Source organism: Dama dama, chromosome 14 (assembly GCF_033118175.1).
Source record: "Dama dama isolate Ldn47 chromosome 14, ASM3311817v1, whole genome shotgun sequence".
Classification (NCBI taxonomy): Eukaryota; Metazoa; Chordata; class Mammalia; order Artiodactyla; family Cervidae; genus Dama; species Dama dama.
This window is the reverse complement of record NC_083694.1, coordinates 66,853,469-66,871,131: the sequence shown is the minus strand read 5'-3', so window position 1 is coordinate 66,871,131 and position 17,663 is coordinate 66,853,469. Positions and strand designations below refer to the sequence as shown.

Genomic DNA, 17,663 nt, shown 5'->3' with positions numbered 1-17,663 from the left:
ATTGTAAACCAATTATCCTCCAAATAAGAAATAAATTCCATGGTAGCTGAATAATGGCCCCCAGAGATGTCTGCATTCTAGTTCCCAGAACTTGTGAATATGTCATCTTATACGGAAAAAGAGGGAGATTTTGCTGGATGTGATGAAGGATCATGAGATGTGGACAGTGTATTTGATTATTCAGGTGGGCCCAATGTAATCACAAGGGTCCCCATACCAGGGAAATAAAAAGGGCAGGAGTGTCAAAATCAGAGGGAAGGGGTGTGTGAGCAGAAGTCAGAGTGATGAGCTCAGAAGATGAAGGAAGGAGCCATGAGTCAAGAAGTGCAGCCTCCAGGAGCTGGGAAAGGCAAGGGCAGGGATACACCCTAGAGCCTGCCAGCACCCTGACTTTAGGACTTCTGCCCTCCAGAACTGTCAGAGAATACCTTTCTGTCGTTGTAAGCCACTCAGTGTGGTAACTTGTTACCTCAACAATAGGAAATGAATACACTGTCCACATCCTCTATCTCTGTTGTTTTTGGATTGTTATTTTCAATTTCTGTCCCCAGCCCACTACCCACACCCAGTATAAATAAAATATTAAAAGAAAAAAATACACAGGACTTTCCTAGTGGTCCAGTGGATAAGAATCTGCCTGCCAATTCAGGGGACACAGATTTGATTCCTGGCCTGGGAAGATTTCACACGCTGTGGGTTAACTAAGCCGGTGTACCTCAAGTCTGTGTTCTGCGACAAGAAAAGTCACTGCCACAAGAGAAACCCACCTGCCACAACTAGAGAAAGCCTGAGCACAGTAATGAAGACTCAGTGCAGCCAAAATTAACCAATTAATTTTTGAAAGCGTTAAATAAATAAGTCTACAAATTATAAATGCTACTCTCTTTCATGATTGGTGGGAATGTAAATTGATACAGCCACTATGGAAAACAGTATGGAATTTCTTCAAAAAATTAACAGTTGCCATATGATCTGCATCCTACTCCTGGGCATATATCTGGAGAAAAGTACTAAATAAAATTTGAAAAGATATGCAGGACTTCCCTGGCGATCCGGTGGTTAAAAATCTGCCCACCAATGCAGGGGACATGAGTTCAATCCCTGGTCTGGGAAGATCACATGCCATGAGGCAACTAAGTCCATGCACCACAGCTACTGAGCTTGTGCTCTAGAATCGAGGAACTGCAACTCCTGAGACCACACACCACAGCTACTGGAGCCCGCATGCCCTAGAGCCAGTGCTCCACAAGAGAAGTCACCACAAAGAGAACTCATAGCATAGCAACGAAAGCGTAGCTACCACTCGCCGCAAGTAAATAAAGTCCTCGCGCAGCAATGAAGATCCAGCCAAATACAAAAATAAATAACTTAAAAATTAAAAAAAAAAAGATACGCATCCCAGTGTTCACTGCAGCACTATTTACAACCACCAAGACATGGAAACAACCGAAATGTCCATCGACAGATGAAGCACAAAGACGTGGTACACATATACAATGGAATATTCCTCAACCGTAAAAAAGAGGAAAGAAAGCCGTCTGCCACAACATGGATGGACTTGTAGATTATCATATTAAAGTGAAGGAAGTCCGATAGAGAAAGATATATGATATCATTTATATGTAGAATCTAAAATATGACACAGAAGAACGTGTCTATGAAACAAAGTCACAGACATAGAGAAGAGATTTGTGGGTACAAAGCAGGAGGTGCGTGGAAGAAGGATGGATTAGAAGTTTAAGATTAGCAGATGCAAACTTTTACGTGTAAAATGGATAAACAACAAGGTCCTCATGTACATCACAGAGAACTATATTCAATATTCTGTGATAAACCATAATGAAAAAGAAAGCATACATATGTATAACCAAATCATTTTGCTATACAGTAGAAATTAACACAACATTGTAAATCAACTATACTTCAATAAATTTAAAAAAAAACTATCACAGAAAATGTTACTATATTAAGTGGTTTTAGACAGAGATGTCAACATTACTGAAGCCTCCACCTTTTATCTGTTTTCTTAATTAAAACACAAGTGAATTCCCTTGGTAGTTTAAGTCTTCACATCTTTTATCTTCAAATTTACTTTCTCATCCATTAATAAAGTATAATCGGTTAAGCCAAGTTCCTCTTTTCCTGTAAGGAGAATTAATGTTCCAAGTACCTTAGCACTTCCTGGAAAGGGGTAAATTCTAAGATCATTACACAAAGAAAACAAGTCTTCTCCCATGAAATTACTACTACAAATGTCCTCAGGTATGTCTCTATCCTTCTCTTGCTAGCAAGCGGGGAATGATATAAAAGTCAATGTATACAACACTGAACACAGAATCACAACCCAGGGCGTGTTCCTACATTCTTCACCCACTTAACCTTTATTTTGTTTGCATTGTGGTCAGTAAAACTGTACTGCATTACAAACATTTTAACATTTTCCCCTGTATATAAATAGGTTGTGTGCTTTCTTCAGACTGGCACAAATTCCTCAATTTGTTGTCTTCCCCTACCCCTCATCTTCTACAGAGCTTTGCAAAATACTTGAGAAAGGAAGGGGAAATGGATCATAAGGGTCAGTGTGATCTTAGTGAAGTTTATAATGGAAAGCTTCCTTACCTATTTTAGACTCGTAGGGAAAATGTTTTCGCTCTTTACAAGATACTCTAAAAGCAAGCAAAAAGAAAGACCAAAAGCTAGCCTGGTGACTGACTTCCAGGATTCTCCTTACTGAGTCTCTGTCTACACCGTCCAACAGGGTACAATCCAGCCGCTTTGTGGCTGCTGAGGCCTTAAAATGTAGCTAGTGGAAAAGGACATGAGGTGTTAAGTTTAAGACAAACGTGAAAAGCTTGGTATGAACCAAAGAATGTAAACTAGCTGTTACTTTTTTTAAATTATTACAAGTTAAAATGGTATCTTGGACACAGTCCGTTAAATAAATATCATAAAAATTAATTTCACCTATTTTCTTCCTTTTAATTTCAAGTGACATACATGGCTCGCCTTGCATTTTTCGGTCGGACAGCACTGGTCTAAGTTAACTAACAACACCCAGCTGCCTCCAGCATCTATCTCGTTCCCTTGCGTTCCCCGGGCACGTTAAACTCTGCCCAAGCCGGCCGTGGGCTCCTCCTGACCACTGAGACCGGGGTGTGGAGAAAGCGGGTGAAAAGACAAGAGATGGCTACTGGGCCCGTACCCACTGCGCATCTCGCAGCGCGGGCTCCCGAATCTCCTCAGGCAGCGCGTCCCCGAGCTTTTGCACGAAGCTGCTGCACAGTTCTAGCATTTCCGTCACGGCTCGCTTCGAGGTGCAGCGCACACGGAAGTCTTTTCGGTGTGTGGCAGGGACCGAGGCCCTGTCTTCTGTCCCGGCCACTCTCCCCACGTCGCGCGAAGGGGAACGAGCCACCGACCCAAAGGCCCGCTCCATCTTTCCAACTTAAACTGTGGGCGGGAACTCGAAGGGCGGAAGGGCGGGTTCCCCGGGAGGAAGGAGCACCCGTCCGGCCGGAAACTTAGCCCAACGAGGCATTAGCGTTCCGGCTGAGGCTCCGCCGGAGAGTCCACGGGTTTTGGTGGCTGCGAAGATGGGGGCGGTGGGCGTAGGGATGGTGGACTGTCATTGCCACCTCTCCGCCCCGGACTTTGACCACGTACGTGAGGGCGAGGTCGGGCCCGTGGGAGCGGGGCGGCCCCCGTCCTTTACCCTTCGAGTTATCCTCCCGTGGGGCGAAGTTCCACGCGTAATGTCAACGTGCTTTACCTGCTATATTGGAAGCCAGAGGCTAGTATTAGAGAAAGAAGAGGGGGTTCTGTTTTGGCGGACACCTCTCAAGAGGTGACTCTTAAGTTGGGGAAGAAGGACAAAGCGGTGGGTGCATGGTGATGAGGAAAGCAGGCGGGTCGCAGGCCTCCAGACAGGACAGAATTAGCACATTCAAACTATCGAAAGGCTGGGTGGCGTCTGATGAGCTAAAAAGAGAGAAGCATAAAATCGCACTGAAGAAGTTTGCATAGGAACGGTGAGGCACGAATTCACATTTTATTAGAATCACAATGGGGATCCTGTGAAAGGGTTTGTCGGATGGTAGGGTGGTTGAAGGAGAGAGACATGATCTGATAATCCATCTAAAAACCTTTCTGCTGATGTGTGGGTAAATGGATAGAGGAGAGCAAGGGTTAGAAGTTAGAGGTTTGGAGGCTTTTGCAGTGTTGAGACTAAAGATGATAGAGGTTGCAGGAGAGTTGCAAGGGAGAGAAGCAGATGGATTCAGTTATATTTTGGAGATCGATTCTGAAGTACATACTGAGAAGAACTGGATGTGCAGAGAGGGAGAGGAAGAACTTGAGGATGCTGTAGAGAGATGGTGGTGCTGTTTACTGAGATGAGGGAAAACAGATTGGAGAAGGCAGAAGGAATAGATTTGTTGGGGAGAAAATAGTTATGCTTGGCAAATGTTGAAACCTGATGTCCATCCGAGTGGAGATGTCATATGGTCATTTTAAAACGTGAATCTTGGGTTCAGGAGAGAATTACAGACTGGAGATAAAAATTGGGGACTCACTAGCATAATGAGTATAGTAACGAGATCACGTAACGGGAAGTACACAGAGAGAAGCCTACGGTCCTGAAATCAGAGGAGAGAGAGCCAGTCGAGGAGGCTGGATAAGTAGCCGATAGCTAGAGAGAAGTATTTGCAGAAGCCAAGAGTAGAAAATATTTGGGGAAGAAAAAAGTAGACAAGTAAGGAGTTTCTATTGCTGCTGAAGGGTAGAGTAGGACAGAGAAGTGTCTTTTATATTTAACAATAACAGTTTCTGTTCCAGTAGAGTGGGAACATAAGCCAGAATTTACTGAAAGAGTAAATGGAAGGTGGGTCAGCTAGGCTCATCACACCACCCTGTTCCTTGCCATCATTCTCATCTTTATGGTGCCTCAACTGCATTGGTTGATGCATTGGTTGCATCTAAAATAATCATGATTACTTATGTTTATTTTAGGATCTGGATGATGTGCTGGAGAAAGCCAAGAAAGTAAGCCAATAGCTATACATGCTCTTTTTTATTTTCCTACTAATTTTGATCTAAGATAGCTTGAAATTTAGATATAATATGTTGATGTTGCTTCAGTAAAAAAAACACATTAACAATAACCAGCATTTATTGTTTGCTATGTGCCAGGCCCTGAACTAAGCCCATTCTGTACATTATCTCATTTAATGTTTCTCAACGATATTCTAAAGGAGCTACTATTTTATAGCCAGCCGTTACCTGTTTTATAGATGAGGAAACTAAGGCCTAGATTAACTTGTCCAAAGACGCATCACTAGTAAAGTGATACAGACAAGATAGTCTGAATCCAGAACTCATGCCCACAGCCACCAGGCATGCCAGCTATATAGAACAGGTTGGTCCGTCTGTCAGTTCTTAAATTAGCCTTATTCTGAAGATCTTGGAAAAATTATAAAAGTTTTCTGAAACATTTTGAGTTGTTTGGGGGAAATTGTTAATTTTTGGAAGCATTTATGAAATTCATTACAACTAGCATTTTGTGGTCTTCCTTGAAAGTTATAGAAATGGTTGCCATTTTTATTTATAGCCATCTTTCACTACCGCAATTTAATTATGAGTGTGGTATTTGGAGTAACATAGGCCTAATGATCTTGGGCAAGTTATTTGACTCCATCCAAATGTCTCTTGATCCATACAAGGGATTACAGCAATGCCTGTGTCAAAAGGGTGTGCAGATTAAATGGGGTAATATTTATATTCACTGAACATAGTGCCCAAAACATAATAGCTAATTAGTGATAGCCATTATGATAATATTGATGGAGTGTGAGTGAGCAAGGATAACTAAAAGCACAGAAAACTTTAAATTTTTATTTAACTGTAGTGGATGTATATTGTTTGAGACTCTAACTGTTCTATTCATTTTTGTTTCAGGCCAGTGTTATGGCTCTTGTGGTGGTCGCTGAACATTCAGGAGAATTTGAAAAGATTATGCAGCTTTCAGAAAGGTGCTACTTCTCATTAGAAAATAGAATTGCTAATAAGGATGCATTTATGGTGCCATGTTTATAATATCAAAGATCATCCATATTTAAAGAGAATGAGAAGAAAAAAATTACATTAACAGCCTTAAAAAAATCCTTTCCTACTTGTTCTTCAGAGTAACATTGTCTCCTAGTCTAATAATCCTGCTTTCTTAATTCATTCTACATTTTTAGGTATAAGGGGTTTGTCCTGCCATGCTTGGGTATTCACCCAGTTCAAGGAGTTTCACCAGAAGACCAAAGAAGTGTCACATTAAAGGTAATAGTCTTATAAAACAGGAGCCATAAAAAAACATTATTACCCTTTGACTCAGTAATCCTCCTCTTTCTGATTTTTATTCTAAAGCAATAATCCAAAAGAAAGAAATTCTATCTTCTTTCACAAAGAGGTTTATTACAGCATTATTTGTAATAGAGAAAAAGTGGGAACAGCCTAGCAGTTCAAAAATAAATAGTTAACTTATACAGTGTTAAATATGATGCTACAATGTTAAATATAACTTTACAGAAAATGTGGGTTATAAGGTATATGTGCATGAGTGCTAGGTCATTTCAGTTGTGTTCAACTCTTTGTGACCCCATGGACTATAGCCCGCCAGGCTCCTCTGTCCATGGGATTCTCCAAGCAAGAATCCTAGAGTGGGTTGCCATGCCTTCCTCCAGGGGATCTTCCCCAGCCCAGGGATCAGACCCGCATCTTCTGCGTCTCCTGCATTTTGGGCAGACTGTTTACCCACTGAGCCATACACTGGCTCCTGTCCCTACTTAACCCACTTCACTCATTTCTGTTGAAAGCCTGACCCCTGTTCTAAAGACTAAATATTTTCTTTAATAAAAAATCAATTCTAATTATTTTAAATCAGTCAGAATAAATCTCTCCTCCCTCCCCTTTGCCCTTCCTTTCCTTCTCTCTCCTTCTTCTTTGAACAACATAGTGGAAACATCATAAACTTTGAAGTCAGAGAGACTTGGCCTGCTGCCTCCTGCGATCTATGGCACTTAACTTTGCCAGGTTTCTGTTTCCTCATGTGTAAATCCTGAATAATTATTTGCAGTATTCCCAGTCATAGAGTATAAAGGTATAGAATATTTAAAAACCCCATAATAGAACCATTAGCTATTAAGGAACTTGAGATCTTATGGAGGAAGTAGGAATAGAGCTAAAGTCAGAAATAGACCTATGGATGTCTTTTGAAATATTTTTACATGTATTAAAATGTTAAAGACCACATATATTTATACATATTAGTGATATGAATTAGTATTTCTATTAATAATCTACTATCCTTGACTTGCCAGAAACTTCCAAATTATTTCATGAAGAATTGAAATAGTCTCATTGTAAGTTTGTTTTCCTGTTTTTATAGATAATACATATACCCTCAGAAAGACTTTTTCCCTATATCTGGTCTTCATCCAAATGTGTAATTTCTTTGTCTTAAGATTTTCTAAGTGTGCTACATTTCCTGGGTAATCTGTCCAACTTCTCCAGACCCTTTGAGGTCCCAGACACACAGATTAGTTTGAACGTTTGATACAGAAGATCTTTTCCTGACACTGACCTACTCAGCTGTTGTCAGACAGGTAACTAGGGTTATATACGCTTAGCTCCTCTTGACAATATTATTTCTTCTTCATTGAGTCTACTGGAATTGTAAGGCCTTGATTTATCCTCCCTCATCTTCTTTTCTCTCTCTTGAGGCATAATTATAACATCTTCTCCTGTTCCTCAACCATCTGTTGTACCTCCCTTTTCTTAATTCTTCTTTTTCTGATTATTCTCACTAGAAGTACTTTGCCTTTATATACTCTGAGACTGAAATCCTCAAAGTAATTTAAAATATCTAGAAGCAAATTTTCCACATATTTGTTTTTCTCTTGCCTTACAAGAAAACCCTTACAGGGGAAATTCTCTCTCTCTCTTTTTTTTTTTTTTAATTTTTAAAATTTTTTCTTTATTTTTTATTAGTTGGAGGCTAATTACTTTACAATATTGTAGTGGTTTTTGCCATACGTTGACATGAATCAGCCATGGATTTACATGTGTTCCCCATCCCGCTTCCCCCTCCCACCTCCCTCCCCACCCCATCCCTCTGGGTCTTCCCAGTGCACCAGTTCCCAGCACTTGTCTCATGCATCCAACCTGGACTGACGATCTCTTTCACACTTGATAATATACATGTTTCAATGCTATTCTCTCAGATCATCCCACCCTCGCCTTCTCCCATAGAGTCCAAAAGTCTGTTCTATACATCTGTGTCTCTTTTCCTGTCTTGCATATGGGGTTATCGTTACCATCTTTCTAAAGGAAATTCTCTTTAAGTGGAAATAGCGATACGGAAACTAGTACTACCCAGTTACTTCAGTAGTTGACAAACAGCCATATACATGATATTTAGTATTTATATTGTTGAAACTTTAAGACAAAAATAGGGTATGTAGAACTATAAAGATGAAATCAGTGAAAATAGTGGAAAAGATGTTTGGGATTATCACTATTAAAATTCACAAGTCATTCATTCATACCCTAAGAGGAGAATATAACAGTGCACTCCCAGACTCACCAAGGTGACCACCTGGTGGCTTTATTCTTTCTTGCTCAGCTATTCCAGGAAATCCAGATCACTCCTCCTAAATACCAGGTAATGCCTCCTAAACAGAAGGAAGTGTTTAAGTGGGAATCTTCATGAGAAGTAATGTTCTTAAAACTAATTGGGTATGGGACATTTCTGCTCAAATTTCCAGCTAGAATTACTCACCATTATAGAAGGATTACCATTCCTAGTTCCTCAACTGGGTAAAGGATTTGTATGTAAAGGACCCAGCATAGCATAGTGCCTGGCATATAATAGGTGTTGGTACAAAACCTATGAAATTCCTCGCCTTCTATTTGAATGAATTTACTTTTTTTTTTTTTTTTTCCATCACAGGATTTGGATGTAGCTTTGCCCATTATCGAGAATTATAAGGATCAGTTATTGGCAATTGGAGAGGTAAATATCCACTAGCTGATCAAGTGATTTCTAATCCAGACCTCCATGTGATACATGAAAGCAGTCCTTAATTCAGTGTTGGTGATTATAACAGACTTAGATAATTATGTTCACCCTGCTCAACTGAATAGTAACTTGTCAGTACTTCCTCAGTAAGCAAAAGCACTTGGGGATAAAACAATAGAACGCCTCCCCATGGGCTTGTTAATGGAAGAAAACTGCCTTATTAACATTTCAATATACTTTGCTTTTTTTTCTTTTGCTTAAATAAGGGCATCTCTCTGGTTAGTTGAAATAGTATGTACAAGCATACTTTAAATATTAATAGGTTAGAGTTTATAATTTTAAAACCTTTTTATTAAATAATTTACAGTTGTGAAACATTTTATCACTTGGTAATTCCACTTGTAAAGATAAAAGATAAGAGTAACACATTCAGAATATAGCTTATAGCAGTGCATGCCAAAATAGCATCGAGGGAGGCAGTCCTTTATAATCATGACTGTCCAGCATGGTGACCACATGCAGCTATTGAGCCCTTGAATTGTGACTGGCGCAAACTCGTGTGCTATCAGGATAAAATGCACAGAGGATTTCAAAGTCTCAGTACCTCAAAAAAAAGAATGTAAAATAACTCAATAATTTTACATTGGTTATGTGTTGAGATAATAATATGAATGACTATAATAATATTGATAATGTTTTAGGAATAGTGAATTAAAGTATATTATTAAAATGAATTTCACCGGTCTTGTTAGTGTTTTTAATGTGGCTGCTGGAAACTGTAAAGTTGTGTATGTGGCTTGTGTATATGACTCATATTTCTCTTGGATAGTACTGCTCCATCATCTGTCTTGGGATTCATTAAACCATAAACGTGATTCTGTTTTATTTTTCTGTTATAGGTTGGACTGGATTTCTCCCCCAGATTTGCTGGCACTGATGAACAGAAGGAAGAGCAAAGACAAGTCCTAATCAGACAGGTCCAGTTAGCCAAAAGACTAAATTTGCCTTTGTAGGTTAATTGTCATCTTTCTATGTTAATAGTTTTAAAGCACATTATTGATAAATAATGATTCTCCTGAAATGGAACTCTATTTTTCTTTTTTTCTTAGCTACTTTAATAGATCAAAAATAACATGTTCATAGTAAATACTTAAAAGGAATTTTTTTGTTGTTAAACAGAAATGTTCACTCACGCTCAGCTGGAAGACCTACCATCAGCCTCTTAAATGAGCAAGGTATGTAGGTTCCTGAGAAAAATGTTCCTAATGTTTAAACTTGACAATTCCAGTCTATGTTCTCTTAGAACAAGCCATCTTTATTTCTCTTCTTGAAGGGAAAGGGTCATGGGTAGAGATGGAAATCAATTAAGATGGTTTTGCAAGTCAGACTACTATTTACAAGGTTTTCAGTGTGATTGTAATGTTCATCAGGCCAGGATAAAGCGAATGAAAAATTAGATCAAGTAAAATAAATAAATAAAATTTTTTTTAAATTGGATCAAGTAATCTTTAGTGGATCAAGTAATCTTTAGTGCCTTCATTTAAAAATTAGCAGCTCCAGTTTTTTAAGCAGCTTAACCAGCTGATTGGTGAGAAAGAGGAAAACACACAGCAAAGAAGGGTGATCGCATTGGGGTTAATGTTTTGCCTGTTTTGTAGCTGCTGCTTCAGAAAGTGGCGTTATTCAGATTGTGGCCATCACACATAAAATGCACTGTCATCTTCACCAGTTGTTCCTAAAGGAAAAACACTTCTCATGGGATTACTTTTCAAATTTTAAAGTGAAACTTTTAAAATTTCTTCTTAAATTTCTTCTTACAGTAAGAAATGTAGTTTATTTTGAAACTTGGTGTAGACTCATATAGAAAACTGACAGAAGTTTGAGAAGCAGTACATCTGTATGTATGTGTGTATAGGTATATGTGTGTGTATGTGCATATGTATGTATGTATTGAATATAAGCACATGCTGGCCAGTCATGACCCACAAAGTTGATTTCATAACTCACAGTTGTAACCCACTAAATGTCACACCTGCCATTTGAAAAAACAATATCAAATAGTGAGGTAAACGTAATTGCCTACAACTTGAAAGCATTGTACTTCTCAGTGGGGAGTACTGAATCCCTTGGGATCACTGAGAACACGATTTTTATGGAGGCTGAGCAGCCTTGCTTTGAGAACTGGAAGTAGTTTTTGGGAAACCTACTCTGGCTGTTGAATTTGTAAATCATTCAATTCCTCATTTCCAGTAGCATCCTTCTTAAGGACAGTTTGACCACTTAAAAACCTGTTAGGAACAGTAATTTGAGAGTTCACAAACTTCAAGAAGGTTGGTATGAGAAGTTTAAATAATTGTTTAAAATATGTTTCAATTTTATTTACCTATTCTGCAGATTAAGAATTTACTATATTTTTATTCTACTGGTTGAACACTATACGTTTATCTACCCTTTAGAAACCACAGAACCTTCTAGTGACCAGCATTTACTTAAAATCTGTGTTGTTCAATTTGATTAGTGGGAAAACCTTTCATTAAGGAAATGAAATGAACTCTGATTTAATTTTTGAGAGGTGCTGACAAAGTGTTGCTGCATGCGTTTGACGGTCGGCCATCTGTCGCCATGGAAGGAGTAAAGGCTGGGTACTTCTTCTCAATTCCTCCTTCTATCATAAGAAGTGGGCAGGTAAAATCTTTGATTAAGTTTCGTTCTACACTTTGTGAAATAACACTTTAAAATATGAACTTTTACTTTGCTGTCGTGAACTTTTACTGTTCAGTACTGTTTACATTACTGTACTGTTGTGTACTATTCTGGTTTCATTACAGAAGTTAATCTTAGGTCCCTACCTCATACTTACATCAAGAGTAACTCATAAATGGATCAGAGACCTAAATGTAAGAGCTGAAATTACAAAACTTTTAGAAGAAAACATCGAAATCTTTGTGACCATAGATTAGGCAGTGGTTTTCTTTGCCATGACACCAAAAGCACTAACAACCAAAGAAAAAAATAGATAAATTGGATCCACACACAAAAAATTGGGCAGCTCATGCTCAAAAGACCTTCCCTGATAGCTTTCAGAAAAGTGTTTTTAAAGGCTGTGTGAGGGAGAAGGCTGCAGGGCATGTGATCAGCTTGTACTCAGTTCTCAAATTGGTTGACATCAAGATAAAGTTTTAAGCATCATCAGTCAGTCTTCTGGTTTCAAATGGTCTGAGATCTACATGCTTGAGGTCAGCAGTTTTCATCTGGTGACGGTCTGCTTCCTGTAAAAACAACTTAGGAATGTGTGTCAGACCTCCGTCTGTATCTTTCAGGGAACTGGAAATTTGGTGACTCTCCTATATGACTGATTTGTAGTCTAAGTTGTTAGCAGTTTTCCTTATCATTAACTCTTGAACCAGCCTTTTGAGACTCAGGGGAGGCCTGGAAGACTAAAGCTGAAGCACTTCATTTCAAAATACTGGGACACTGGACTTTATTTTCAGGTGGAATGTTCTAGAGTTTCAGGTGGGATGTTCTAGAAATGTCAATTAGAATTAATAGTCCAAAATTATTTTTTATTTACCAATTTAGCTTAGTTTTGTTTTTTTAATTTTTATTGAAGTATAGTTGATTGAAGATTATTTATATTTTTCCTTCTTTTATCATTCATGGAAAATTTCTTATTTAGTAGTACTTTTTAGCAGTGGTATCATTTCTTTTTCAAAACTAAAATGCTATTATTTTTTCTAAGTTTAAAGATAATATTTGTGCATTATAGAAAATTGAGGCACTTCAGAAAAAGACAAATTTCAGGTCAACCCAACCCATCCTACCACTGAGACAATCATTGTTAACATCTGATTCATATAAAATATGAAGATGTCATATTCTTTTTGTTTTGTTTTGAGTTAGCTTCATGGGTACTTTTTGTATCTATAAACATAGACCTATCTCTTCTTTTTTTTTTTTTTCTTTTTTTTACCTATCTCTTCTTTAAAATGATTGTATAATATTTTGCAATATGGATGTACTGTAATTTAGTTAAGTGAAAGTGAAGTCGCTCAGTAGTGTCCGACTCTTTGCGACCCCATGGACTGTAGCCCACCAGGCTCCTCCGTCCATGGGATTTTCCAGGCTGGAGTAGGTTGCCATTTCCTTCGCCAGGGGATCTTCCCCACTCAGGAATCAAACCCGGGTCTCCTGCATTGTAGACAGACACTTTACCGTCTGAGCCACCAGGGAAATTTAATTTAATTAAGCATTAAGTAAAGGTTACGTTGCTTCTAGTTTTCACTGTTAAAAACAGCACTTCAGTGAATAGCTTTGTCCGTCCACAGTTGTTCACATAACTTTTGCAGTTACTGTGTATAAATGGAACCATTAAGAAAAAGGGTATGTATTTTTAAATATGTGGTTAAATTGTCACATTTCCTTTGAGGAAGTTTATACCAGTTTAGTTTTTGTCTGCCAGCAGTGCATGAGCATACATATTCCTGTGCTTTTGAAATTTTACTCTTTTTTTTTTTTGGCTGTGCTGGGTCTTCGTTGCTGTGCTGGCTTTTTTCTGGTTGTGAGCGGGGGACTTCTCTTTGTTACAGTGTGTGGCTCCCCCTCGCGGGGCTTGTCTTGTTGGGGAGCACAGGCTTTAGGGTGTGCGTGCTCAGTAGTTGCAGGACCCAGGCCCTAGAGCGCAGGCTCCTAGTTGTGGTGGGCGGGCTGAGTTGCTCCTTGGATGTGGGGTCCTACCGGACCAGGGATCGAACCGTGTCTTCTGCATTGGCAGGTGGTTCTTTGCCACTGAGCCACCAGGGAAGGCCTGAAATTTTTACTCTTAAAATAATTTATTTTATCATTGTTCCACTCTGCATCATGTATCACCTTTCCATTTTTTACCTTAAAAAGTGCAGTGGCAACAAGAGAATTGCTCGTGGTGTAAAACTCACTGAGTTAATTGATGTCCTTATAATCCAGGCAAGATCATAAACAGAATATAAAACCATCTATTTCCTAATCTAAAATTCAAAATATGCATATGAACTTGGATTTATAAACATAAAACCTTGACTGCCTTAAAGTGAATAGCAGGAAGAAACCCTGAGTATGGTAGCGGTGGAGAAGCAACAGACATCTCTTCTGTGGATCTTTCAGTGAGCATGTGATACCAGATGTTTGGTTCTTGCTGGATGTACCTCATTTTTCGCTCTTGGTTGCTGCTCTTGGAGTCCCTAGAGGCTTCAGATAATTTTTGGCAAACTATGTGGTGTTTTTTTTTTTTTGGCCACACTGCAGTGCTTGTGAAATCTTAGTTTTTCATCCAGGGATCAAACCTGGGCCCCCCTGCTGTGGAAACACAGAGTTCTAACAACTGTACCACCAGAGAATTCCCAAAAATGTTTCTTTTTAAATCTGTTAGCATAGAATGGTAAGAACATAGTGGACCTTTATTAGTTGAATATTCAGGCATGAATTTTAGATTCTTGCAGAGTAGAATGCGTTGACAGGTAGGTTTAATGCTCCTTATTTAATCTTTACTTCTCATGTTTTAAACTTACTAGCTAAAAAAAACAAAACAAAAAAAAATAAAATAATCTTACTAGCTTTCTCTTTTCTCTAAGAAGCAGAAACTTGTGAAACAGTTACCTTTAACTTCAATTTGCTTAGAAACGGATTCCCCTGCACTGGGACCAGAAAAACAGGTAAATGATTTCCTATTTCTACATTATTTAGTGTATCTTTCATTTGAAATATTTTCACTTTAGCTGTGTTTCTCATAACAGTGTAAATACAATGGAATTTTACTTTAGTGCTAGGTTGAAAGGTTATATTGACTTAAATTTCATCAGGTCTTTTCCAAATATGGCTGTAGAGCTCCAAAGAATATTATTTGCTATGGGTCACAACCTAATTTATGTCATATTGAAATCTAGGCCAGTATAGTAGAAAAGCTTAGTGTCTACACCTGAAACTACCACAACAGATTGCTCATGTTGAAACCTCAATTGGGCTGTTTACTAGCTGTTTAGGATCCCTTCTTATCTGTAAAAAAGGGATGGTAATAATCATAGTACCTATCTCACAGAGTTATTTTGAGGATTAAATGAGAAATTCCATGAAAAACTTAGAACAAAACCTTGCCTATGATAAACACTAAATAAATGCAAGTTCTTATGCCCTTCCACACTTTTTTTTCCCACACTTTTTTATATCCATATATACACATATTTCTCATAAAAATAGAATTAGCCTTAACACGTCATCTCATATCTTGCTTTTATGTGGTGAACATATGTGTTCGTCAGTAAATAAACACTTTTCCTCATTCTGGTTAAGAACTATATAAATTTTAGCGTGTGAGTATATTTAACTGGATATTGCCATGTAGGTTGTTTGTTTCCAACATAGTACAGTTGACTCTTGAATAGTGAAGTGGTTGGGGTACTGACGCCTTCTCCAGCCCTGCTCCATACCATGGAAAGTCCGCATCTATCTGCCCTCCGTGTCTTTAGTTTTACACCCCTGGATCCAGCCCTCGTTCACATGGTTCTGCATCCACAGATTCAACCCAAGTTTGGATTGTACAGTACTGTAATTTTTATTGAAAAAAACCTATGTATAAGTGGACCCACACAGTTCAAATCATGTTGTTAACAATATAAAGAATGTCCTTGAACCTAAATCTGGGTGTACATTTTTCATTGTTTTTTTAGCAGCCTATATTATCAAGGTTATTTTTTTTTTTACTCTTAACAGTTATCTTATTCCTCTGAACATTATCATCCTGAGTAAATAATAACAACAGTAATATATTTCATCAAATCTAAATGCCAGTGATTGTAGATGTACCACTATTTTGTGACCCTTAAGGGAGAAAACACTACCAATTATACTTTGACATGCCATTGAATGTCAATAAAATATTTACCAGTTTCAGAGACGTTAAGATAGGGGAGAAATGTGTCGTAGAATCAGTGAAATATGGGTGCATAATCTATTTATTCCTGAGACACACGACGGCATGACTTGAATCACACCACTGCGGCCTGTGGAGGGTAGTGGCCACGCAGCAGAACACAGCCTTTACAAGCACTTGCCTGAGGAGCAGGTCCCCAAGTGTCCACTGTGCAGACTGCGTCACGTGCTAGGTTCTGGGACCTCAGCGGTTAACACCCTGCCCTAGGGTATTGTGAGCCCTGTGTTTCAAGAGCAACATAGCCTTACAGTCAGTGTTGTAGCCCTAGCTTTCAGGCTGAAGTTCAGGGCCTTCTCCCCACCCCCATTTTAAAAAGAAAGAACCCATGAGTTGTTAGCTACTCATTTTCATCTCGTTTATCCACAGTCTCCAAGGATTGCTTCCGTCAAGTGTCACGGTTGACTCAGTGTCTCTTTGTTCTGTTTCAGGTACGGAACGAGCCCCGGAACATTTCCATTTCAGCAGAATATATTGCCCAGGTGAAAGGGGTCTCAGTGGAAGAAGTTATAGATGTGACAACACAGAACGCACTGAAACTGTTTCCCAAGCTTCAGCGGCTGCTCCCAAAATAGCGTCTGAACCAAACCACCTGCAGAGGGCAGTGTTTGAGAAAAATAAGTGTCCTGACGCATCTCAACTGGAGAAGCCACCGGAGAAGTATCAAGATAGAGAAGATTATAATTTTAGAGAGAAGTTTCTCTCAGAAGGAAAACTGGGTTTAGATCCTGAAACCCTGGGTTCAAATTCTGCCTTGCACAGTTTTTCATTTCATGAACCCATAGCAGGAGATGGGGAACACTGCTGCCTCTTACTTTGCCCATTAAGAGCAACCACCCAATGAACTGAAACTGTTTCTTCTGGCGAGGGTGGCTCCCACAGATAAGAAATCAGCACTACTGTGATGGCATGGAACAGGCCACAGTTTGATTCTTTACCACCTCTTTGACTTCCCACAGGATTTATCCAGTGACAGGAGAGTAGCTAGTTTCTTCTCCTGTCAAAAGTCCTGTCTTTTCTGGGTTTGCAAAACTGAACTTTGCATTTTGAATTCTCTCTCTAAGGGAAAAATGATCAAGGTTTTTATATTGATCTTATATATTGATTCTGACTTGTGAAGCCAGTGGTTTGTACAATCATCATTAAACACCAAGCCCCAAAGTTTAGTTACTTGATTTTAAGTTCCAGTCTGAATTTTTTCACATGTTCAAAATGTAACTTCATTAAAAATGTATTTGACATTTTTGCATGCAGTAATATTTTACATTCTCAAGTTTTGAAAATCTCAGGAGTGAAGAGAATCTTGTACATAGTGGTGATGGTAGCACAACAATATGAATATGCTTAATGCCAATAAACTATACTGGTAAAAATTATTAAGGTGGTAAATCTTGTTATGTGTACTTTGCTACAATTTTTTTAAAAAAAATCTTAAATGTAGTTTATAAAGTATTGTGATTCATACCAAACCCTGAGTATTTAATTTTGTTAAATTTTATAAGCAGCAAGCACTGGAAAAAGTACCTGCCAGAGAAACAACTTCCTAAAATCAAAGAGATTTTACATAATCTTCAATATTTTGAAATGAATTCATTTATGGAGGCGTGAGGGTAAAGGGCCCCCAATCAAGTTAGACCATCTTATGAA

At 38.6% G+C, this 17,663-nt stretch overlaps 2 protein-coding genes across 7 annotated transcripts in view; one reads left to right on the top strand and one right to left on the bottom strand.

Moving 5' to 3' along the window:
• The window catches only part of NSL1 (NSL1 component of MIS12 kinetochore complex), a 41,380-nt gene extending 37,905 nt beyond the window's left edge, over positions 1-3,475 (bottom strand). For 2 of the 4 annotated variants that reach the window (XM_061160982.1, XM_061160986.1), the window contains exon 1: positions 3,203-3,474. In XM_061160982.1, coding sequence (XP_061016965.1) covers positions 3,203-3,436 — 234 coding nt within the window. In that variant the 5' untranslated portion in view covers positions 3,437-3,474. Of the gene's footprint in view, positions 1-3,202 lie in introns of all 4 variants that reach the window. The other 2 variants (XM_061160984.1, XM_061160983.1) reach the window with 2 other exon arrangements.
• A 51-nt stretch (positions 3,476-3,526) lies between these two features.
• Positions 3,527-17,392, top strand: TATDN3 (TatD DNase domain containing 3). Of its 3 annotated transcripts, none has more exons than XM_061160988.1 (10): positions 3,527-3,659; positions 5,008-5,040; positions 5,953-6,026; positions 6,237-6,321; positions 8,993-9,055; positions 9,961-10,070; positions 10,241-10,296; positions 11,634-11,746; positions 14,668-14,745; positions 16,448-17,392. In XM_061160988.1, exons 1-10 carry the CDS (start codon positions 3,594-3,596, stop codon positions 16,589-16,591), a joined length of 822 nt encoding a protein of 273 aa, XP_061016971.1. In that variant the 5' UTR covers positions 3,527-3,593; the 3' UTR covers positions 16,592-17,392. The 3 variants fall into 3 exon arrangements, with proteins under 3 accessions (XP_061016971.1, XP_061016970.1, XP_061016972.1); XM_061160987.1 differs by having other exon boundaries at positions 14,665-14,745; XM_061160989.1 differs by lacking the exon at positions 3,527-3,659 and adding an exon at positions 3,857-4,028 and having other exon boundaries at positions 14,665-14,745.
• The last annotated feature ends 271 nt before the right edge of the window (positions 17,393-17,663 follow it).

What these genes read in the sequence shown, in the direction of transcription:
- TATDN3 (XM_061160987.1), top strand. Translation starts at nt 3,594, where the DNA reads ATGGGGGCGGTGGGCGTAGGGATGGTGGACTGTCATTGCCACCTCTCC. An exon ending in TGCTGGAGAAAGCCAAGAAA is followed by an intron (nt 5,041 to 5,952) that starts GTAAGCCAATAG and finishes TTTTTGTTTCAG; the next exon opens with GCCAGTGTTATGGCTCTTGT. An exon ending in ATTATGCAGCTTTCAGAAAG is followed by an intron (nt 6,027 to 6,236) that starts GTGCTACTTCTC and finishes CTACATTTTTAG; the next exon opens with GTATAAGGGGTTTGTCCTGC.